This window comes from Arvicola amphibius, chromosome 3 (genome assembly GCF_903992535.2).
Source record: "Arvicola amphibius chromosome 3, mArvAmp1.2, whole genome shotgun sequence".
NCBI lineage: Eukaryota > Metazoa > Chordata > Mammalia > Rodentia > Cricetidae > Arvicola > Arvicola amphibius.
The window spans coordinates 126,268,831-126,293,158 of NC_052049.1; the positions used below are offsets into that span (position 1 = coordinate 126,268,831).

Here is a 24,328-nt window from a genome sequence, read left to right on the forward strand (position 1 = left end):
CCACTACCACCACCACCATCGAGTCATCAGGTTGCCCTTGGTAGGTAGCTGAGCCTTAAGCAGAGAAAGCAATGCCTTCAAATGGTCTGACCTTGCCTCCCTGACTGTGAGTCTTGGGCATGCAGGATGTGCCCCTCGCGCTCTTCTTGGGGAAGGGGCCTTCCTAATTATATCCCCCTCAGCTCACATGGAAATGAGTTTGGATTTTCTGAGCATACACCAGCTGGCTGGGGGGAGGCAGCCCAGAAGGCTGCTGGCTGGGGAAGGGAGGAGAAAGGAGAGGGAGAGGAGGGAGCCAGGCCAAGATGAAAAATTCCCAGTGTTCCTTCAGGCAGAGCAATAGTGGGGCGTTGTGGGCACCCCACACAGCATCCACCTCCTCTGTCTCCTCCACAGAGGAAAACCTCTTTCTCCGAGCTGATAGGATCTGCAGAGAGCTGGGACCCACTCCGGCAAGCCCATTCTCTGAGAATGGCTCTCTGACTCCAAACCAGTTAGCTGGCTGCAGTCGGGTTGTCCGGTGTTAGACTCATCCGTGCGCTGAGAGGTCCTTATAGATTTCCAAGGCCTCTCCTTCCACTGGGGCGAGGGAAGTGGAACAGAAGCCCAGAGGAGGGATGGGGCCTGCTCCTCATGACAGATCACAAGTCTGTCTTCTTTGCAGCTGGGTTCTCCCAGTGGAGTTGCCTGAGAGCGGGTGGCGAAGATTCTCCTATAGCAGCGAGCACCGCACAAGCTAGGGGCCACCGGCAAAGCTAGAAAAGGCTGCGAGGGGCGGGGGGGGGAGGGGTGGGGTGGGGTCAGGCGCATGACTCCGCCTCCTGGCGCTAGGTTCTGCCTGCGGCCGGGCGCTGGCTCAGTCTCGGCTGCTTGCCGCTGTCGCTCCGGGGCTGCGGGATGACGCCTCCTCCTCCCGGACGTGCCGCCCCCAGCGCACCGCGCGCCCGCGTCCTCAGCCCGCCGACTCGGTTCGGGCTCCCGCTGCGGCAGCCACTGCTGCTGCTGTTCTGGGTGGCCGCCGCCTCCGCCCAAGGCCACTCGAGGAGCGGACCCCGCATCTCCGCCGTCTGGAAAGGTAGGCGGCGCCGCGCGGCCGGCGGGGCGCGGGATCGGACGCTGTGCAGGGAGGGTGCGGAGTGTGCGGCACCCAGAGAGAGTGCGTGTGCGCAGCTCTGCAGGTCTTGGGCTGGCCCCGGAGGGAGCGTGTGGGTCCGGGTGAGTGTATGTGAGTGTGCGTCCTGTCACGCCGGAGCGGGCTGGAGCGCTGCAGCGTGCGAGCGAGCGTCTGGGGCCGGGGCCCGGCTAAGTGGCGCTCCAAGTCCAACGGCAGCTCCGAGCCCGAGCCGCAGCGCCTGAGCGCGGGGGGGAGGTTGCGGGCCCCTGCCTCGCCAAGGTTCGCTTTGGCTCTCCGCCGTGGGGTCCACTATGCAGGACCCTTCCTTCCCCGGGCCAGCTTCCTCACCCCAACCCCCTCCTTGCGAGCTGCGGGCTCTGCTGGCACGCGGGGCTCAGGCTGGGCTGGTGAAGGGGGCGCGGACCCATTGCCGCCGTTGCTGCGCTCCGGCTGCGGGAACAAAGACCCCGCCGCCTGCCCCCGCCCCCGCCCCGGCCCGGAGCGCGGGCCAGGCAAGGGGGTGGGCACCCTGCGGCTATCCGGGACAAGGTGCAGTGCCGGGGCTCGGGGCACCTGGGCGCTGTCTCCCTAATGCTGGGACCAGCCGCTCCCCCCCTTGCCCGCACGTGGCAGTTGTCACCAGAAATTGGCGCTAGCACGAGGAGGGGGATAGTGCCCATTGGGTGGGGCGAGGCCATTGGGACCCCCAAGCGGCATATATAAGGAGGGGGGTGTGCAGCCTTAGGGCTGTGGTGAATATGAGAACCTGACAGACTGGAGTCTTCCCCTGGGGCATCTCAGTTCAGATCTCTGTACAGTGGGACAGAAAGCTGGCTAGGTTGGGTTTGGAGGCTTTCTGCCGCTAGGGACGGAGCTCCCCTCCCCTGCATTGCACACAAACGCCTCCCCGCCCCCAGGCAAACTCAGCTCTGTACCCAAATTTGGCGTCTCTGCAGCCCCTCCCCTAGTGGTGAAGGGAGACTCACACGGGGACTGGGGTGGGGGGTACTAGTCCTATCTGTCCCTACTGGGAACCCTTTGATGCCTTGGCAGTTTTCAGGGATTGCGGAAGTCTGAACATTATCTGGGGCAGGTATTCTTAGCAGGGTATGGGGGGAATCCACATAAAATGAGTGACCCGAACTGCCGCAGCAGCTGAGAGAGTGTGACTTGCCCAAGGTCACTGGGCAGTGTGGGCGCTCATTGTGCAGGTGGGGGCTCTGATCTGACCCTGAACCTGTCTTAGTCCAGACTTAGGGAGAAGAGAAGGATTTAGATGCTTCTCCAACCATGAATGAGGTAGTCTGGTCTCCAACTCGCCATCCAGCCAGAGATGCACTCAGTGGAAGAACAGCTTAGCTGGAACTCTGGACACCTGCACACCCCGCGTTTGTACCCACTTAGTCTCTTTTCCTCTGTCCTGCCAGCATTTTACCTTGCCCCTGTCCCCTTGTGTCTCGGACAGCATAGTACATGAGTACTCCGGAGGAGACAAATGGCTGTCTGAGTGTTCTGGAATCTCCCTCTATACCAAACTCCTTTCATTTGATTGCGCTTGTCCCCCCAATTCCTTGCTTGATCTCCCCACCGCATATTTAATGCACAGCCACTTGTTAGCACTTAATGCATACCTTTCTATCCCCGGCACTTAGTCCTTACTTACCCTGAGGCTATTTAAAGCTGCTTTCAGCCCTCTTACCCGCTTTTCAAGCTGCCAGCCCATCCTATGCCTCGCTTCCCTTGCTTGCTCTTCACGGCTGTGACCACACTGGTAATGCACTATTGACCCCCTCTGGCTGGGATCCACCAGACACTCACCAATCTTGTCCAAGGACAGTCTGCAATCTCCTTCACAAGTGCCAGGTGCCCCACTGACCAGACAGGCCCTGCCATTCACCTGCCCCCCACCCCCTAGGGCCACCAGCTGGTGATAGTGTGCCCGACTGACAGCTGCCTCCTGCCTCCTATGGGGTAACACATGGCAGTCGGATAGTAGGGAGATTGGATAGGACCAACCCAGGCGTGGAATGAGAGGGAGACCTTCCCAAGCTCTACAGTACGCCTAGGTCTCTGTCTACCAGTGGATGGGACAGGAATCTTTAGGGATGACTAGACCTAGGGATGGTGATAGCCCTGTAGCCATTTCTCTACAAGACATATATTTAGATTTTAGGTCAAAACAGAATAGGGATTGGATAGGTATAGAAATGTCTTTATTTTCTTTGCTTGGCCCCCCACCCTCACGGCCAAGCCTTAGGGAAAGATTAAAATAGGGGATTCTGAAAGGGTCCCAGACTGCAGTTGTTAAGCAACCAGATGAACGCCTGGTGCAGAAGAGCGTGGACCCGGGGGAAGGGTATCCCATCGCAGGCTGCTGGGTATCCTTGAGCTCTGCACCTGTCTTTGACCCCCAGGGGTTGCTGGAGCAGGAAGAGCTCCGAGGATGTCCCCATAGCACATCACTAGCACATGAGTTACATTTAGCAACATGAGTTAGAGTTGGCGATGTAAATGTGTGACTCTGATCTTCCTTCAGGTGGGGGTGGAGGGGTGTAGGGGATGAGTGAGTGGCAGGTGATGGGGGGGTGAGGGGTGGGGGTGGGGGTGGGGAGGTGTAGGGGATGAGTGAGTGACAGGTGATGGGGGTAAGGGTGGGGAGGTGGAGGGTGTAGGGGATGAGTGAGTGGCAGGTGATGGGGGATGGAAGGTTGGGGAGTGGGGGGTGTAGGGCATGAGTGAGTGGCAGGTGATGGGGGGGTGGGGGTGGGGTTGAGGGGGATATGAGTGAGTGGTGGGTGGCAGGAGGCCTGCATGCTTGTGTATGCCATGTACTCTTCCCTTGCTCCACCAATAATTGGAGGAGAAGCCCATGGAGGTGGTGACTCCCCCAGCAGAGCGAGCCTGTCCACAGCAGGCAAACAGTCCAGTCTCCAGTCTACCTGCCCAGCTGGTTCTTCCCGCCCTGGCCCAATTAAACAACAGGATGTTATTGTTGACTTGGGAGCTGTTGTGTAGCCATTAAGGGGCGGCTCCCCAGGGTAAGGGGGGTTGTTATCACCTCCTCCAGGGGATGAGGTCACAGCTGGGGCTCCCCAAGCATCAGCATTTCCAATGGAAATCCCTGTCCTCTTGGGGACTTAGATGAATTCATCACCTTCAAGGTGAACCCCCCTTGCAGAACTGGGGGGGCAATCCCCAAGAGGAAAAGGAGTTTCCTAAGCTGGAGGAGATGCTTGGTGGTGTCCCCAGAAGCTCCCTGCTAAGTTTTGTGATGGGTCTGTGCTGAACACTGAAGATTCTGAGAGCAGGTGTTGGGGGTGGGGCCGCAGATAGTTGATGGAACATATCCAAGTTGATTCTGGCACCTTGGGTAGAAATGGGTGGAAAGTCAGAAGCCTGGTTCTGGCCTAATTGTTCTGGCTTCATTTGCTCTGTGTCTTTGGGGGAGTCCTTGCCTTTTTCTGAACTTCAGTTTCCTCAGATGTCCAAAACAGAGGTAATGTCTGTAATGTCTCATTCACTCCTGGACCATAATACTTCCAGATTCCTTTTGCTCTGGGACAAGGAGGGCGGAGCAGAGACCGAGGTGGCCCATTCAGATCTTAGTGTTAAGTGACTAAAACTCTGGGTGGATGGTCAGGGGAAATCCTGGAGTCTTGCGTCCTTCTTCTCTTTCCTATCATGGGCCAGAAGTCAAGGGTCAGTTGCAGGGAATGGCATTTTGGCTTATGGCCTCAAGGGTGGACACACACTCAACAGTGTGTGCAGAAGTCTGGCTTTTTCTGAGTCCGGCTTTGTGCTGGTTCTGGGATTGGGCGTGAGGGTCCAGCAGAGAAATTCAATGAGTTGGTGTCCTTGTAGATAGGCAGAGTGGGCGGATAAACCAGTACAGACACTGAAGAGATGTGACAGGACCTAGAGCACAGGGTAGCCATGGGGGCTGAGGAAGTCTGCTAGTTAGCCAGCTTTCTAGATGAAGTGGCAAAGCTGAGATGGCCGAGACAGGAGTTGGCTGGATGAGGAAGGGCAAAAGAAGTACTTGTTTGACAGTGTTGAGTCAGCTTTGGCCAGGGGTCCAGCAAGCTTTCTCCCTCTCTCTCCTTCTCCCCTTCTCTCCCCCTCTCTCTTTCTCTCTCTCTCTGCAGACTCTCACAGTGTAGCCCTGGATGGCCTAGAACTTCCTATGTAGTCCAGGCTGACCTTAAACTCCCAGAAATCCATCTGTCTTCGCCTCCACTAAAGGCATGTACATCATATGCTGGCTTCAGCAAGGTTTCTTGAAGGGGATGATATCTGAGCTTGGCCACTTGTCCTGCTTGGGCAGTCTTCTGGAGAAAGACAGTGGCAGGCAAGCCTGTCCCAGGTCCCTGAGGGAAGTTGTGGTGGGGGTCCAGGGACACTAGGACCTTCCCCATCCACTCCTGACTATGAGGAGGGTTCTTCAGGTAGGAGGCCTGCCATGCCCTTTCTTTGTGTGTCCTCTGAGGCAGAAAAAATCCCCTTGTATCCAAGCCCTGTATTGAGGACAGGGCAGACACGATTCCTCTGACCAGCTTCCCCTTCCAGGGGAAGCCTTTGAGAACAGATCATCTTCTGGGTTGAAGATGAGGTTCTCTACACGTGGGAGAAACAGAATAAGCTGCGCACTTCTCTTTGAGGCGTACCAGACCAGGTGGGCTGAGAGGCCCATCCTGCAGGGGGCAGTCATGAGGAATGGATGACCCCAGAGTTTCCTGCTGGAGTCTCAGCTGACATCGTCATTCTACACCCCCTCATTTAGGGCTGCTGTGTCATAAGAGACTGACCATACTTCCCTTACCTCTTGCTAGTTGCTCCAAAAGGCTTCTGCTTTTCTTAGTTTCCTTTTTTGGTTATCCCAGAGGCCTGCCTCCTCTTATGGGATAGGAGACATGGCTCTTGACCTGCCCTGGCCTTGCAGGGAGGCCTGGCTGCCAGGTGTATGACGATTTGGCTCTCAGTGAACCAGACAGAGGGGGAGAAAGGAGAAAGTAAAGGGCCACAGTCCCAGCTCCATAGAGATTGGAGACTTCTACCTTCCCTAGTCAGCCAAGGTCCCAAGTTGCTGCCCTCCTACAAGGGAAGGTTCTTCAGGACCTTTTCTCCCTCCAGCAGGCCTTGGCCCCACTGTCCCATGTGTAGATTGTACTCTGCCTTCTTCAAGGTCCCTCCGCTCCTCTGTGACATTCTACTGAGCCTGATAGGCACCTTGTGGCCCTTCTTTCCTTTCCTTCCCAGCAGCCACTGCTGCCCCAGAGCTGCTTCTCTGCACCATTCCTACCCTCCTCCTCAGTCCCCCTTCTCCCTGTCAGTTCTTTCTCAGTTTCATTGAGGAACCTTTCGAGTTGTCCTCAGCTTACCCAGCTTAACAACACAGAGCTCAGGGTGTGAGAAAAAAAAAATGTCAGAGAGAAGAGGCTAACCACCTCAGCCCCAGATGGGGAAACTAAGGCCCAGACATGGCAGAACTTGCTCTAGGTCACTGGCAAAATAGGGAGAGCTGGAGTTTGGGCTGCGTTTTCTGCTCCGAGCTGACTGGTGGCCCAGCTGTCTGCCCCTTCCCAATGTCCCATCTGCTCGCATGCTTTTCTAGGTGGAGAGCTTCGAAAGCCTATTATTACCTCCTTGGCCAGTGTAACTGAGCCCAGAGACTTTTTGTCCACATCCACCAAGACCACACACTCCCTTTAGACCCTCAGATTTCGACCCGGCTCCGTGTACCTCATGTCTGGCCTTTGCTGAGCAGAGTTTAGGTCTCAGGGGGCGGGTTGCTCTGTGTCATGGTTTAGGCTAATCTGGGTTTAACCGCCACAGCAGCCTGGGGATTAGGCTGATCCTGTACCCCTGCTTCTAATCAAGACCCCGGGCTTTGGGCCAGCATCCTGGGGACCCTCACTGAAGAGGGCAGCCAGCCCTTGACCCCTGCCTGCACCTGGATTCAGCTCCTGGGAAATTGAAAGCAAAAGAAACCCTGTGCTTGCCCCCAGGGAGCAGTTAGTGACTAAGGGGTAGGGCTCTTGCCTGTGATGGAAAAGGGGCCCCTGGGAAGTCAGGAGTGCACAGCCAAGACTGCAGCTGAAAGCTGGTGTGGGTGAGACAGTCAAGGAGAGGAGAAGGAAAGAACCAGGCTAGAGCAAGGGGGTGGGACACAGGGCCTGGTATAGCTGCTGCACTCCCTCTGGCTCAGCCTATCAAGTAAGGTCACCATGATAAACACTGCACCCCATAGATGGCCCACGAACCTCTTCTGAGATGTCTGCTCCTCTGAAGAGTAGCAGGAGGCTGCTCCTTCCTACCTTCTGAACCACCCTACCTTGTCCAGCCCTGGCAATGGGCGATGGACCCTTCTTCACAGTACCCCACACCTCGGGCGAAATCCCACCAGACACAGTGTCATCTAAGAGAAGAGCAGATGGTGGCTGGAGCACGGTCAGGGAGTATAGGGCAGTGTAGTGAGGGCTGCATCGGCCTGGAACACTTCCCGGAGCTAGGGGATTTGGGCTAGGTGTTCAAGGACAGATGAGATGCACGCGCAGCAGAGAAAGGACAAGGGCAGTCAGTGATCGCAGGCTCTATGGAGATGGGAATCAGCCATAGCGGAGATGCTCAGAGATAGAGAGCCTTGACGGCCCTGCTTTGGGGAACTGGGCCCTGCTGGGATGGGCAATCAGGAGCTGTGGTGAGTTCCCTGTTAGAGCCAGGGTGGAGAAGATGAGTGTTTTAGTGAGCGCTGGCTGGCCGGGAACCTGTGTGGGTATGTGGTAGAGAAGGGCTGGTGTGCATACCCAGCCCCAACGTTTCCTTCCTCCAGAGAACCCGGGAGACTTAACCTTCCAGTTAGTCATACTGGCTAGCATTTAGGGTGAAGGTGACACACTGCACCCTATATTCCTGCCCCACCTGCACCTGCATATATTCATGCTCACTCATACACACTCACCAAGCTGTCACAGTAAAGAGGTCAGGCGTCTGATGACAAGTAGCTTTTGCCGGGCTCTAGCCTCCCTCGGCTTCAGTCTCCTTGGCTGTATAGAAAAGACTGCCCCTGGAAGTCCAGCCTTGGAGTGCAGCAGGATAAGCTCAGGTTCCAGGGTTAGTCTGGAACGAGTATCAACAACCTCTGCTCTACTGCACATTCCGCTGTGTGACTCTGGATATGTCGCTTAGCTTCTCTGCGCCTCATACTCCTTATCTGTGAAACAGAGATAATAAGAGACTAGGCAGCATACGACTTGCTGAGTTAATAGGCCTGAAAATCACTTAGGGTAGTACCTGGCAGATAGACGGTGTTTCTGATGCGCTGGGCTTAGGGCTAGCCTCACGCATCATTGCCGCCCTTTTCCCTCTCCTCCTCCTCCTGCAGCATCTCTGGCTTCTCCTGGAATGCATTTCTGGCACCCCAGCCCCTGCCAGTTCTCCTTAACGGGCTGTGCTGGCTGGCTGCCCTCATACTGTGTCCCCTGCTGGTCCAGGCTAAAGCTGAGGCTGAGAACCTTCTGTCTCACCACAGTCTTCCACCTGTCTCCCTCCCTGCTGGCCTGAGGTAGCCATCCTCTGCCCTCCTGCCCCCCCAGCCCGGGCTCTGGGCCCAAGAACAGACTCTCTACTTTTGCCCATTCTGTGCTTTGAAGCAGCCATTAGCTGACCTTTAGGGCTTTGGGAATCTGCTGGGCCAAAGAATGGATAGGAGTTAGATACGGTGTGGCATTGGCTCTGGGCTTCCTGCCTTTCCTGGGGTTGAGCTTAGAGCCCCTCTTTACTCTGATTGGGCTCTGCGAATGCCTTCCATGTCCACCTGAGCCCTTGACTCCTGCTCAGTTCAGCTCCCCTCCCTCCGCCTCAATGTACTTCTCATCAGTTCCTTTGTCCAGCAGCAAAACCCTCTGATCTTCTGGTCACAGTGATGTATGCAAGCGATTCCAACCCTTGGTGGTTTGGGAAGGGCTTTAGTTTTCCTCTCTGTAGAATGGGGATGCAGACCTTTGCCTTGGCTTCTTGGCAGGGTGGTAGGGATTTGTTGGGCTAGCCCAGTGGAAGCAGATGAGGATGCTGTTCTTACTGTCTCTCTACTTTCAGAAGGCTGCACCTGACTCCTTCAGCATGCATAGACTCATATTTCCCCCAAAACGACGTGAGCTTATTCTTGACCATTTTGTGTTTGTTCCTGGAATTATGATGGGTCATAAAACCCAGGCCACAACAAACCAGTAACCCCCATCCCCACCAGCCGCAGAAGGTGACACTGAACTCAGGAAGGCCCTGCCCCAGCTCACAACCACAACCAGCTGCCTGGATGCCAAAGACGGTGGGAGGTGTCTTAGAGCCAAGCCCGAATCAACACCTGAGACACCCTCAGACATACTCATGGCTGACCTTGGCAGTGGGTGTAGGCCGTGACTTACAGCTTGCAGATAATAAGGGTGGGTGTCTCATTCCTCTACGAGGGTGACTGCCACCTGTGTTGGCACAGCACTTGTCTGGCAGCTGTCAGAGCCCAGCCCTGCGCAGGTGTTGCCAGGAGCCTGATAGTAGCCATAATCTGCTCTTAGCACCAGGTCGGTGCCATCTGGAAATGGCCTTTCTTTCCTGGCCATTATCAAGAGGCAGAGCCAATGAAACATTTGTCCCTGGGAACAAATCTGCCACCAGTGGAAGGGTTTCTCTTCACCGCCCTGCTCAGCACCCACAGTTCCATTCACTAGTCATGCCTTTGGGTCACCAAAGCCTGTTGGGAGATCAGGGAGGTGAGTGGATGATTCCCTTCATTCATTCATCAAGTTAGTGATTCTGCGCCTGGTGAGCGGGGAGAGGGATGGCAGAGAAATGCCAGGGGGCAGTTTTTCTTTCTCTTCACATTGTTCTCTCGAAGCCCTGAGTGTGGTACTCGAGAGATGCAGTGGCATCACGGGCACCCAGGTCTGTGAGCCTCCCTTGGGTATTAGCCCTTGGGCCAGTGGCATAGCCTCCCTGGCCTCTGCATCTCCCAGCTTGGTGTGCAGAGTGATATTCCAAAGGGCAGAGAGTCTGCAGGCTGACTCCTGAGCACCACACGGCTCTTTGTTCTTTTCTCTGCCCATGTGTGATCAGGTGAGGTTGTGAGTGGGCCCGTAAATGCAAAATGGGACACAAGTGTGGGAGGAGGTCCCTGCCAGCTATGGCTGGGTCCCCAGTCTGTGATTGGCCAGGCTTCTGCTCCTTGGCAACTTGACTCAGGCATTCCCTACTAGGATGCCCACATTCTTGCCATTCTCTGCCCACTTTCCAAGGGCTTTTGGAGGTCAGCATTCAAGGCTGATGGGTTCAGTGGGTCAAGGACCAGCCCTTGTTGTTCCTTTTGTGGATGGTACCCCTCACTCCACCCTTCCCACCCTCCCTCCCTCTTTCACAAGCATCCAGGCTATGGGGAATGACAGAACCAGATGGCAACAGCATCCCGAGTGAATGAGAGCAGGGCAGATCCTTCATTAGGCAGACATGCTATGAGAAAACCCACTGCTTCCCCAAAGGAAACACCCGTACTTCCTATAGCTGTCAGCTGTTGGGACAGTGATGGCGGAGTGGCTCCCAGAAGGAATTCAAGCCTGATTCCCCCCTCAAAAGAATCAAGGCCTCATTGGCACCCTGGCGGGGGTGCTGTGTCTGCATGGGGTCACTTCCCAGCACTTATATTTGGCTAGAACTGGGGCTAGGCCTTATGAACCCTATACCGTGAGGAGGCGGGGTATTACGAACCATGGAGTCCAGCTAGGTACGGGACAGCCTAGGGATGTTCTTGCTCTGCTCAGGAGAGCCAGGATTGGCTCTGAATCACATGAGGTGGAGGTGGCCTTTCTTGTGCCCAGCCTGCCTTGAGGCCATGTCCTCTCTGTGTGCCCCTAGCCCCCTCCCCTGCCTGAACCCCTGGTTATTCTGGGAGCTTTTAGCTACCACTTAGTCAGCCACTAATGCGTCAGGCCGGGGAGTGAGGGGGGAGACACGGTGCCAGACGGTGCTCCTTTTAGACACACAGGATGGAAAGGAAGCAGGGGGAGCCAGGAGGTGGGAGGTGGGGGGACTGCCAGAGGATGGGAGGCTTTTCCACTCTTGGCCCTGCTCCTTGGTAGCAGGCAGTAGGGGAGGCTGATGGGCAGTGGGTCAGTATGTCCTTGGGTTAGCTGGAGCCATTGCCCCACCACTGAGGCCTAACCTTCTGGATTCTTCTTTCATTAGTTCTCTCTCAGGTGGCAGCATGTGGCCTCTGTCCTCTGTACCTGCCACACAGTCAGCTTCCCCATCTTTGCTCACACTCTTTCCTCTGCCTGCATAGCCCTTCCCCATTCCTGGCCAATCCAGCTTTTATCTGTCTCCCCATATCGTCGGATTCACAAGGCAGCCAAAAGAAAGTGTTTAGGGATGGAAACACTGAGCCTGAACCTTTTAAAGGTAGACTCCAACGTTCTCAGCCCCACCTAGGCAGCGCCTGGCCCAGCTCTCTCTGAGGTGATCCTTGCCATGAGGCCTTGTTGCTGCCTTCACTTCCAGGCAGCCCTCCTGCCCGGAGCCCCCAGCCCCCGCTCCTGCCGACCTGAACAAAGCTTTCTTTCATGTATTCATGGAACTGCTGCCCTGACACTTCCCGGGCACAATCAGGCCCTTTGAGGGCCTCGGGCAGTGCGGGAGCCTGGGCTGGGGCCGGGGTGGAGAATCGCCAAGGTCTTGTCCTTGGGCTGAGCTGGTGCCATCCCCTTCCTCCCCTAGTCCGTAACACATCAGCAGACACAGATCTGGGAGGGACAGGAACCTGAGAGTCATTGGAGGGCTGATGAGAGTGTGGCAGAGCTTAGGAGCTCCCGTTTGTAAAAATGGGACCAGCAGTCCCTGCCTTCCCCCACGCTGACTTTGCCAGGGTTTGAGTGGATCGGGCTCACAGATCAATGGAGTGCTGCCCTTACTCAGCTGCTGACACTGTCCCATCCCCTGACCTTCATAGTCTCTGTGGGTCTTTTGGGGAGCAACCCGAGCTCCTTCCTGGGACCATCTGCTTAGTGAGCTTTCTGTGGTATGGGTGCCTCGTACCTACACTTCTGAGGAAAGCCAAGTATCCCCTTATACTTTGTCCTTGGTTCCTCTGACTCTTGCAGGACTGCTTCCCACAGCCCTGCTACCTCCAAGACAAAGGCTCCCTCCATGGTCCCCACTGCTGCCTTTACCCTGCTTGAGTTGACTTGTACATTCACCTAACCTGGCTTTTTTCTGAGGCCTGGGGAGTGTGACCTTGATCCAGATGCTCAGGAGCTAAGGAGTCTTTTGGAAGCGACCAACCCGGGCCTGCGAGTGTTTCTTTGCCTTGACGTTGGGGCTGTGGGTCTCAATAGCCCAATAACCATTTCCCCCGGCTCCTGGACTGCATGTCCGGGAAGTGGAAGGGGATCTGTGCCGCCTGGGACTTGCTGCTCAGGTTGCTGCTTAGGCTGTGGGTGGAAGGAAAGCTGTGAGTCGGAGAGACTGAGCGTCTGCCAGCTGCTGACCCCAGCTTTACGCTTTTATCCCAGCTGGAAGAGAGCTAGAGGACAGTGCCCAGGATCTGCCACTATTAAGCACCTCTATCTGGACAGCAGCACAGAGCTGGACTCTCAGTCCCTGCCCTGCGCATCAGGGGCTAATGAGAGGCAGCTTTGGGGTCCAGAGTATAAGAGGTAGGGTGTCTGACCGGCCCTCCCCACCCGCATTGCTGGATCAGGCTGTTGGTAGCATGGCCCCAGGAGAGTCAGGCCAGTCAGAGGGCAGCGGACTCAGCACTTCACTCAGTAGCCAGCCTGGCTCACATCTCCAGGAATGTTCTTGAGAGCTGATACTGTCTGGGTGAACCAATCTGTCCTGCTTGCTGATGTGACCTTGGGCCAGCCAGCCTTGTCCCTCAGGGGGCCTCCTTTTCCTCTCTTCTATGCAGTGAGCCAGGCCACAGCAGAGTTGCAGAATTTGAATGACTCCTACTGTCTGTCTGGGATCACTTGGCTGTGAAGAAGCGTGTGTTCAGGACAGGGAACGAGGGAACGAGTTGTACGCTGTATGTTTTTTCCATTCCTTGCTCCGGATGGATGCAGGATCAGTAGGAATGGCTTAAGTGGCAGCAAGGAGGATGTAAGGTAGACCTTGAGGAACCGGCAGGTTTGTTTCTGCTTGGACTGGGTCATGTCCTGCCTGGGTGTTACTGCCAAGCTGGCTGTCTCAGAGTTTGCAGCAGCTGAAAAAACAGTGGTTAGACGATTCCGGGGTGAGGCCCAGGCTAATCAGGAGTCAGGGGACAGAGGCTATGGTTGAGTGCCCAGGGCATAGCCAGAGGCCATCCCATCCCTGTAATTTAGTCCTGCAACCAGGACAACCTCAACAATGTCCTTAAAGATGAGACAGCTTCTCTCTGGAGGTGGCGGCTGTAGACAGTTTCTTTTTTGGGGCAAAACTGCCCTGGTCAGCCCTCTTCTGAAAGGCATAGGCTGTACTTTTTGAAGGTCCCCTGTCCCAGAGTTGCTGGGAAAGAGAGCCCCAGAAGGAGCTGGCATCTGGGTGGATGAAATCAGGCTAAAGGTTAGCTCAGGAGACAGAAGCAGGAGTGTTGGTTTAGGGGTGCTAGCCATCCGCTTTCATGTATTCTTGGGCCGTCTATTCCTTGGTTTGTTTTCCGGACTGTATAATACTGTATAATGGGGAGGAATGGATATTGAGATTTGCTTCAGGGCTGTAATGGTGCCCACTAAGGGCTGGAGGGTAAGCCAGGAGTGGTTAGAGACAACTTCTCAAAGGAAGGTTTGGAGTTGTGAATGAAATGGTTGCCTGGGAATTGGGACTCCAAGTGGGGTGCTGTTGGCTTCTGGAAAGGCTGAGAGTGAGATGGACCAGCCTGCAGATTCCTTCACAGGACGGAGCTGATGGTCTTCCCGTACCTGCCCAGCCTCTCAGGAATGTGTGTGTGTGTTTGGGAAAGGCGTCTGCTCTCCCCGGGGTCCCTAAAATGCCCCTCACTGTGAGAAAGCACACACTGTGGGGAAAGGACTGTGACTTTGGGTGTGGACGCATGGTTTCTGGAGCCCACCGTGGCCTTCTTTCTATCAGGCTCACCTCAGAGGCCTTGTCTCTGAGCCTCAGTGTCCTGAGCTTGGAGCATCAGTTAACCGGCAGAGTCTGATATGCCCATGGAAGCTCAAGGGTTCTCTTGCTCAGGGTGTTTTTCTCTTTCATGCACAGGGCAGGACCATGTGGACTTTGGCCAGCCTGAGCCCCACACCGTGCTTTTCCATGAGCCGGGCAGCTTCTCTGTATGGGTGGGTGGACGTGGCAAAGTCTACCTCTTCAACTTCCCCGAGGGCAAGAACGCCTCCGTGCGCACGGTGAGCTTGGGTCTCCTCTGCCCTCCCCTTCCCTTTCCTCATCCCGGACTTCTGGTCCTGGTAAGGGCCCTTAGGAAGTGTGAAGGAGCTGGCACATCTTTCTACACAGGTCCTTCTATCTCCATAACTTCACACACAGTTCCTGGGGGAAGCTACTGTAGGAAGTCCACTTGGAGTGGAGTCAGGGTATGAGGAGAAAAGCTGGGAGCTAACACATGGCCAGGCAGGTAGTGCTGATGGGGGAAGCAGGCTGGGAAGCTGGATTCGGGAACCCATAGCCTGCCTTTTGCGATTGCTAGGTTCTGCTCCCTGGTATCACACAAAGAGCCTGTGTGACCTTGGGAAATCTGCTTACCCTCGCCAAGTCTCAATTTCTTTCCTGGAAGATGAGAATAACGGTCTCATCCAGGGCTTGTCCTGTGGCTGCATGGACAGCATTTCAGGGACCGTCTCATCCCTCGAAAAGGGACTAACACTTCTCCCCTCCTCCAGGTGAACATCGGCTCTCCAAAGGGGTCCTGCCAGGACAAGCAGGTGAGTGGGAGGCACAGACCATGGGAAAGGCGGGCCCCCTGGAAAGAAAGAGATCCTGAGAGTTGGAGGAAGGGAGGGAACATTGCTTGGCCTTGTATTCTCCAGATTTGTGGGGTTGGGGGAGTTTGGCCCAGTTTTAGGGCCCCTATTTAGAGGGGGAGACATTGGCCTTGTTCATAGCGGGGAGAGAGTCAGCTGGCCTAGGTGGCTGATCAACCCTTTTGGATGTCTTCTTTCCTAAGACTGAGGGTCCTAGTGTCTGCTGGGCCTGCCAGCGATTCCCACTCACCTAACAGTCTCCTAACCCCACACAGGACTGCGAGAACTATATCACTCTCTTAGAGAGGCGGGGAAATGGGCTGCTGGTCTGTGGCACCAATGCCCGGAAGCCCAGCTGCTGGAACTTGGTGAGAACCCTTCCCATGTGCCTGAGCAGCCCTCATTTCCTGGGTTGGTGTCAGCCATTCACGGCCAGACAGAGATGGGGGATTCTGAGACTGGCATTACCCTGAGCAGAGTCTCTGGGAGAATAGGGTCCTGGCTGGGGAGCTGGCCCTTGGGTGCAGTGGCTGGTGGTCACGTGGTCATCTGTACCTCTGATCTTCTCCAGGTGAATGACAGTGTGGTGGTGCCACTTGGTGAGATGAAAGGCTATGCCCCCTTCAGCCCGGATGAGAACTCCCTGGTTCTGTTTGAAGGTAAAACAGCATTGCCACAGGGGCCCCGGGAGGGGGCTAATACACCAGGCTCGGGGTAGGAGGGTCAGCCCCTTGTTCAGTGGCCCAAGCCTGGGAGAAGGACTTACAGAAGTTATTGCCGTTACCCACATGTCCTCCTACTATTCCAGGGGATGAAGTGTACTCCACCATCCGGAAGCAGGAATACAATGGGAAGATCCCTCGGTTCCGCCGCATCCGGGGCGAGAGTGAGCTGTATACAAGTGATACAGTCATGCAGAGTGAGTCAGATTGGGTTCAGGGTGGACTAAGGGGTGCGCATGTCCAGGACGGCAGATTCTATCCTGATGTATTCCAAGAGGACTCCCTGAAAGGCACAGACCTGGACAACCAGGACTGAGGAGTTTGAGTTGCCGGGGAGGAGGAATCGTAGAGAAGAGGCTGTGGGGCCAGAGAGGTCTGAATTATTCTGGGAACAAACACAGGGGAAGCTCAGACCTAGCACGAGGCTCAAGAGCCAAAGTTCATCTTTCTCATGAGCCCGTGTTGGGCAGAGGGCCCCATCTTCCTCATTAAGGCTCTGTTGATTAGGCAGAAGTGACATGGGCACCCCAGGGGCTTTCCTGCAGTCCCCAGGCATGAAGTCATTGCTCCTGGGCCCATGACATCTTTGTAGAGGAGGACATAACAGGTGTGGGGTATTGCTTTAGAATCGAGGGCCCCATGGGGCCTTAAGTGCTGTTCTCAGTTCATACATATCTGGGAGAGGTGTGCAAGGTTAATGGGTATCCCATACAAGTTTCTGGCCTCATACCCTATCACCCATGTCCTTGGCAGACCCACAGTTCATCAAGGCCACCATTGTGCACCAAGACCAAGCCTATGATGACAAGATCTACTACTTCTTCCGGGAGGACAATCCTGACAAGAACCCAGAGGCTCCTCTCAATGTGTCCCGAGTGGCCCAGTTGTGCAGGGTGAGCCAGCTGTGTGAGGGGTGGCTGGGTGAGTGAGAAATGTGTCTGCATATCTACAATAGGGGTGAGTGTGCATATATGTGTGTGTTGCATGCATGACACTGTGGGAATTTGTGTGCACAGGGTATCATGTACCTGTGAATGAATGTGGTTTAGCGTCTGTGCATATTGGATGTACGAATATGTGAGTACATAAGTACCTGTGTGTTTACCTATGTGTGTGTTTGTGTGGATTTGCTGCATTGTGTTATTGTACAAGTGTGCATAGGTGAAAGTATCAGATGTGTCTGATCATGTTTGCTATGGGGGACCGAGAATGTTCTCCCACAAGACCCCAACTGGGTCCTGGCACACCAGGCTGGAGCCCACCTGAAAGCTTGTCTAAGTCTTCACAGGTATCAGCCCCTGGTAACCTGCCTTGCTCCTCAGTAGCCTGGGTACAGCAGGTGTCTTTGGTGTGCCAAGCAGCCCAGGCAAGTACTGAGGAGCATCTTCTGTCTTCTGCCCTTCCAGGGGGACCAGGGTGGTGAGAGTTCTTTGTCTGCCTCCAAGTGGAACACCTTCTTGAAAGCCATGCTGGTGTGCAGTGACCCAGCCACCAACAGGAACTTCAATCGACTGCAGGATGTCTTCTTGCTCCCTGACCCCAATGGCCAGTGGAGGGACACCAGGGTCTATGGTGTTTTCTCCAACCCCTGGTGAGGAGTAGTTAATGACATTAGCAGAGACAGCGGGCATAAGGCTTGAGCTGTTACTAGGTGTGGTGGTCGTAGGCAATGTGATGCGTGTCCTGTTGTATTTTTGCCTCTGTGCACATGGTGTGTGGCCCTAGGCCCTGATTCATTCCTGCCTATGTGTCCTGGCATGTGTGTGCTCAAAGCTGATACTAGGCCTGGAAAAGGCTGAGAGCCCTCTCCTGGGGTGCTGGGTGAGATCGCACCTGCTCACACTGCCTGATAATTCACACTCTTTAATCAGTTTCATTGATTGAAAACAAAGCAGACAAGTGTTGGGGGTGGAGAAGAACCCTGCTCAGGCTAATGTGTGGATGGAGCCATGTACTGCTTAGGGCATGGAGGTCGGGGCTTTGAGGCTTCAGCACCCTGCAGCCTGTGACTGGAGGGCCCAGAGAATGACTTAGCCTGTGGTGGGGTTCCTCTTTCTTCAGGTGGACTAGAAAAGGTGACCTTTGAACTCTGTGATGCTGTAACAGAACCCAAGGTTGTGGTTTTAGATTGCAGTGGGGAGAACTTAGTTGAACTTTCCTCCCTCCCTCCTTCTGTTCCTCCCCTGTTTCGACTTTGTGTGATATGCTAGGCACTGGGCTCTGCTTCAGTAACAGTCCTGGCTCACAGAGCTTGCAGGCCGAGGGCTATGATTATGTTCTGTCTGGCATGGGGCTGACCAGGGTAAGTGGAGGTGGGTGTATCCTGGGCCCCCTACTAAGGTGGCTTGTATATCCTTGCAGGAACTACTCGGCTGTTTGTGTGTATTCTCTTGGTGACATCGACAAAGTCTTCCGTACCTCTTCACTCAAGGGCTATCACATGGGCCTTCCCAACCCTCGACCTGGCATGGTGAGCTGTCGACCAACCACGACCCAGACCACAGCTCTTCCTGGACTTGCCTCCCAGTCCCCTACTAACCTACTTCTTTTTTCTTTTCCAGTGCCTCCCCAAAAAGCAACCCATACCAACAGAAACCTTTCAGGTTGCTGATAGTCACCCAGAGGTGGCACAGAGGGTGGAGCCCATGGGGCCACTGAAGACACCATTGTTTCACTCTAAGTACCATTACCAGAAGGTGGTCGTCCACCGCATGCAGGCCAGCAATAGAGAGACCTTCCATGTCCTTTATCTAACCACAGGTGATGGACTGTTCCAGAACTCTCTGATTTACTTTGTAAAAATAGATAAGAACCATTCTTTGTTATGGTACATACCTTTAATCTTACTACTCAGGAGGCAAAGGTACGCAGATCTCTGTGAGTTCAAGGCTAGCTTGGTCTACAGAGTGAGTTCCAGACCAACCCACACTATGCAGTGAGAACCCTGTTTAAAAACAACAAAACAAAAAGAAAAACAAAAGTTATGGACGGTGTAAAGAACCCTGTAGGTAACAGTTGCTTGGGCCTTTAGGTGTTAACAGAGAATTGAGTGGACAGAGCTACCAGGGTTTAGTGTACTGAGCTGTGGATGCTCAGGCTGAGAGGGAGGGCTTCCTGGAGGAGGTGAGGCAAAGGGGAAGCTTCCTGAGTTGAGAGAAAAGCATGCACTAAAGAGCTTGAGGCAGAAGAGTGGTGCATGAGCAAAGCCAGGTTCAGCACTGGCCCAGGTGTCTCTCTCAACAGAGAAGGAACCAGAAGAGACACGGGAAGCTAGCTGGGGGGTGGGAAGGGGGATGGGCTTGAGCGCTGGGCCTCCTGGGAGCCTCTGTCCTGCAGAATAAGGAACATGGGCCTTCCATTAGACTTTGGGGCTATGCAGGCGAGAGGAAGCATTTAAAAAGTTGGTAGGACTGCAAGAAGTTGCAGAAGGCAAAGCTTCATAGAGGCCTGAGATAGCATCTCCCTTTTCCTTCCTGGAGAGGCCTCCCTGAGGGAGGCTGAGTGAATGCCCTGGAGGTGCTCCTTTGTTCCAGAAAGCCTCTGTATACCCTGAGTTTAGTTTGTTTCTACCTCCTCATCCCAGGTCTTGGTCAAAACAGGGGTGGTGTCCTGAAAATAGCCTTGGAGATCTTGTGGGCCTGGCCACAGGCCTTCCTGGAGACTAGAAAGGACCCCACACATCTGGGACCATTCTTCAGGGCCCAGGCCCCGTCCCTCAATTGTTCATACTCTTTGAAGTGGCTTCCTGTTGCTGCTTCACTTTGGGGCTTCCTTGGCCAAGTTGGCCTGGTTGGAGGCTAAAGTCTTGGGTCATTGTTTGGCTCCTGGAAATCTCAAGGAGAGGAATTTCCCACAGGACATTGGGGACAAGGGAAGGGAGGTCACACAGTGCAGTATGGGGAAGGCTGGACTTGAGCCCAAGGAGCCCTGCTACTCCCTTCCTACGTGCATGGGCTGGAAGTATACTCAGGGAACAGAGAGGGAATCTCTTATCTTCCTGGTGGCCCATGGGAGAGACACCAGTTTAGAGCCTGCAGCGTTTAGAAATATTGGGGCCAGATAAAAATAAAAAATTCTATAGGTCCTCACCAGAGATTGGAAACTCTTATAATGGGGACTAGCTGTGTGTCTGCTTGTCTGTATGTATCTGTGTCTGTGTGTCTGGGGTGAGAGCAGGGGCTGTGTCTAGAGCTTTGTCCGGTCCAACTAGTGTTTGGCCACATCTCAAAGCCTGCCGGTTCAAACACTAAGCCTAGAGGAACTGTCTCAGATAGACATCATCTGACTGCTTTTTTGGGGCAGATAATGCCCTGGGAAATGGGATGGAAAGAGAAAAGGAAGCGGCTATTCTAGAAACTGGGACAGCAGTTGAGGTGGGATTAGGAGGACCAGGGTGAGAATACCCATTAGTCCCCAACAGGTGCCAACGGAGACAGACGGTCTGGTTATGTGACCTTGGGAGCCCTCATATGGAATTCAAGGTTCTTTTCAGATCTAAGATTTTTACAGAAATTAAAATATCCCTTAAGACTAAGAGCAACGTGGAATCCTGGATTGACTTCGGGAACAAAAGAAGGACATCAGTGGAAAAACCCAAGAATCCCAAATGAAGTCTGTAGTTGAGCGAATAGGAACTCACTGGTGTCAATTGCTTAGTTGTGACAAATTCCCTCTGGTTATGTAAGATCTTCAGCTGGGGAAACTGGGAGAAGGCTAGGCAAGGACTCTGTACTATCACTGCAACTTTTCTGAAAATCTAAAATTACTCCTAAAATAAACAATTAAAGCCAGTGTATCCCCTAAGTACCTTAGAGGCAGGCAAGTTTAAAAAAAGCCAGAGGTAGGGTTCTGACCCATCTGGGTTCCAATTTGCTCCCCGCTGTTCACCATCTGTGTGACCTTGAGCAAACATCACAGCTTTTCTACTCCTCCCTTCCCTTATCTGCAGAATAGGGGAGATAACAACGCCTACCTCAAAGGGCAGAGGAGGGAAGGGGTAACCAAGGTAATGTGACGCGCCCATCCCAGTGCGCTTGTTAATTGTGCAGCCTCCAATTGGCATATTGGGGGCACTCATGGAGGGGATGGCCTTTTGGGATCAGCCTTGGAAACTTCCGGCTGCCCTTGGGCTCTGTGTTCCTTCTTACTCAGCTGTCCTCATCCCAACTTACCCCAGTCCTGTGACACTCACCTGACCCGTGACTCCTAAACCCTCCCCGCCAGTGTCTTCCTCGCAGCCCAGCCTTGAAGAAGGTTGTCTGGCTGATATGGGCTTCCATCTGTTGACCCTCTCCTCTGCTCATTACCCATAGACAGGGGCACTGTTCACAAGGTGGTGGAATCAGGGGACCAGGGACACAGCTTCGTCTTCAACATCATGGAGATCCAGCCCTTCCACCGTGCAGCTGCCATCCAGGCCATATCATTGGATGCTGACAGGGTGAGCTGTCCCACCCTTCCTCGCACCCTTGGGACCACCCAGACAGCTGGGGGGAGGGGGGAGAGGGCTACTCTGTTTGCAGTTTGCATGTCCTTTCAAGGACCTCCAAGGTGGCAGGACCCCTCGTCAAGGGTCAAGAACCCAGTGGAGGGCTCTGGCCTGACCCTGGCTTGCTCTCTTTGCAGCGGAAGCTATACGTGAGCTCCCAGTGGGAAGTGAGCCAGGTGCCCCTGGACATGTGTGAGGTCTACAGCGGGGGCTGCCATGGCTGCCTCATGTCCCGAGATCCCTACTGCGGCTGGGACCAGGACCGCTGCGTGTCTATCTACAGTTCCCAACGGTACACTGGACTAATCCCTTTGCCCCAAGGAAAAGTGGACCTGAGAATGGGGAGGCACTGATTCTGGGGTCACATAAGGACAAGTGGGGTGCTGCGCTGCAGCGTCCCATCTGCTGATATCTGCTCCTCCTCCTTCTAGGTCAGTGCTGCAGTCTGTTAACCCAGCTGAGCCACACAAAGACTGTCCCAACCCCAAACCAGGTATCTCATTTAATCCTACCCTTGGGCCCCAGCAGAGCTAAGTCTCAGTTACCTTGATCCCTTGATCTGCAGGAGGCATGGCCTTGGCCTGAGGCCCTGTACCCTGTCTTGCTGAGGGAACTCGCATGATATAGGGTGCTTATGAGAGGGGTGGGGGTGGGGGAGAATGCAAGGAAAAAACCCTAAAAGTCAGGATCCACCCCTCTCTACCCTGTTCCTTTAGAAGCCTTGCTCTAGAAGCCTCATCTGCAGAAATCAGAGGCTCCCAAGGTGCTCTTGACCCCTCCTCATGCCTGTTTCCCCTTCTTCCACAGACGATGCCCCACTGCAAAAGGTTTCCCTGGCCCGAAACTCTCGATACTACCTGACCTGCCCCATGGAGTCCCGCCACGCCACCTACTTATGGCGCCATGAGGAGAATGTGGAACAGAGCTGTGAGCCAGGCCACCAAAGCCCTAGCTGCATTCTTTTCATCGAGAACCTCACGGCCCGTCAGTATGGTCACTATCGCTGTGAGGCCCAAGAGGGTTCCTACCTCCGTGAGGCTCAGCACTGGGAGCTGCTGCCTGAGGACAGAGCTCTTGCTGAACAGCTAATGGGCCACGCTCGGGCCCTGGCCGCCTCCTTCTGGCTGGGAATCCTGCCCACACTCATACTTGGCCTGCTGGTTCACTAGGGCTTCTAGGAGCATGGTGCACCCCAGGCTTCTGTAGCCCAGGAGTACTAGAAATAAGTCACACTCACAGCCGGCCGGCCCGGGAGCTCGTTGTCCACCGATTCTTCCAGGGGTACTAAATGATCCAGTGGGGGACAAAGGGCCTGGAGATGTCCAGCCGCAGGCGGCTGCTGGGGCCCAGGTGGGTAGGGACAGTGAGGGACTGCAAAATGAAGGCACCGACTGTGAAGCTGGGCCATCAGCGACCCCAGACTTTATCTTCCCGAGACTATTTTTCAAAATCTCCTCACACTTGACTTCATGCAGCGATGCACTTGGCCTGAGAGCCCAGCAGCCTGGCAGTGGGCTTTGGGAAGGAAGCTGGGACCCCCATCTCTGGACCTTGGGGCCCAGGCCTGGGTCCTTTGGGACCACTGTGCCCAACTGCTTCCTTCCCTGCCCCACTGCTGGGTGGCCAGTGTTCCTGCAGACCCAGGCTGTTCCTCTGCACCTCCCTTACAGCCTGGGTCCCACCGGACAGCGCCTTGCATGTTTATTGAAGGATGTTTGCTTTCCGGACGGAAGGACGGAAAAAGCTCTATTTTTATGTTAGGCTTATTTCATGTATAGCTACTTCTGACTGCATCTGTATGAAATACCAAAACTACATGCTGGGGGGCGGGTAGAGGGAGGGCTTGGGAAGGGAGGGTGGGGGCTCATCCCAGGCTGGGGCTCCCTGGGATGGAATTGGAGTCCAGAGACAGGCATGGGTTTGAAGAGAGTGGCATGAGCTGGCTCTGCCCCGAGAGCCCAGTCTGAGGGCATGAGCCTCCAGTGTGGGTGGTTATGGGAGGGGTGGGTGAGGGAGACAGGGGAGAGCGAAGAAGAAAACTGAGCCCTAGGTAGATTTGCCGTGGTCATTTCGAAGGAGGAGCCGGGTCCACAGGGGGAGGTTCCAGGACTCTGCCCTTGGCGTTGGGGGTTGGGGGGCAGGGGGAGACTCCTCCCTTCCCTTCAGCCCCCTTCCCCAGGGGCTGTGCTTCCATGCTCCTAGCCTCCCACCTTCAGCTCAGGACATGTCCTAACTTAGGCTAAACTGTGAAAATCCCCGTGGAGATGGCCCTGGCCTAGCTCTCCAAGTGGGCCTCCCTGCCCCCAGTCCATGGATTTCAGCAGAGAGCTGACCCTTCTCCAGCTGTGTCTGGGGTGGGGCCTGGGGCCGGGGGCCTTCCAGCTTCCGTCCCTTATCTCTTCTCAATGCACTTTAATAATGTAACATATTACTAATAAACAAGCTATTTATTTACCTCTGCCTGCTCCCTGTCTTCCATGCCGGTGGCGCTGAGTGGGGTGAGCCTCCTGTTTGTCACTTGGTGCCTCTTGTCTGTGAGCATTACTGTCTTGGTTCTCCCAAGTGATTCTGCTGGCAGGCAGACACAGAGGATCTCAGTCAATGAGGGGCAGAATTGGAGGATGTGAACTTGCAGCCACTCAGAAAACCTCAAGCCTGCAGCCCTTTCCTCCCGTAGCTTGAACTGCTTACCTTCCAAGTCCCTGCTTCCCCTGGGAGACCTGGCCAGGATGGCTCTCTTAGAGGCAGCTACCAGGCCACCCTATCTTCAAGGGACCCATCTGAGAGGGGAAACTGACCAGTGAGGACCTTTAGGATACGCTTGAAGACTATGTGCAAGAGGCTGGTGGGGCGAGGATAGGACCAAAGAATGGTTGTTTGCTCTCGGCCAGGCTGCTAGGAAAAGAGGGGGCTGCATGCCATTCTGCTCTATCTCGAGCATCCCGTTAGTGAAAGGACCGGAGCAGAGGCAGGCAAGAAAGGGGAGGGGATGAGGAGGCTGCTCAGTGGATGGAGGTCAGGACTAAGGATAGATGTGGGGATAATACCT

The 24,328-nt window shown here is 54.8% G+C and overlaps 1 protein-coding gene across 1 annotated transcript; it reads left to right on the plus strand.

Annotated features, from left to right (window-relative positions):
* The first annotated feature begins 897 nt into the window (after positions 1–897).
* On the plus strand, positions 898–23,082 carry Sema7a (semaphorin 7A (John Milton Hagen blood group)). The gene is made up of 14 exons (XM_038323508.1): positions 898–1,075; positions 14,354–14,496; positions 14,989–15,030; positions 15,345–15,437; positions 15,641–15,728; positions 15,878–15,988; positions 16,545–16,684; positions 17,198–17,382; positions 18,153–18,261; positions 18,353–18,551; positions 21,104–21,231; positions 21,417–21,571; positions 21,711–21,772; positions 22,087–23,082. The coding sequence occupies exons 1-14, from the start codon at positions 898–900 to the stop codon at positions 22,446–22,448; spliced, it is 1,995 nt and encodes a 664-aa protein (XP_038179436.1). The 3' UTR covers positions 22,449–23,082.
* The last annotated feature ends 1,246 nt before the right edge of the window (positions 23,083–24,328 follow it).

Coding starts and splice junctions, on each gene's coding strand:
- Sema7a (XM_038323508.1), top strand. CDS start 898: ATGACGCCTCCTCCTCCCGGACGTGCCGCCCCCAGCGCACCGCGCGCC. Junction 14,497..14,988: donor AGAACGCCTCCGTGCGCACG/GTGAGCTTGGGT, acceptor CCCCTCCTCCAG/GTGAACATCGGCTCTCCAAA. Junction 21,773..22,086: donor CTGTCCCAACCCCAAACCAG/GTATCTCATTTA, acceptor CTTCTTCCACAG/ACGATGCCCCACTGCAAAAG.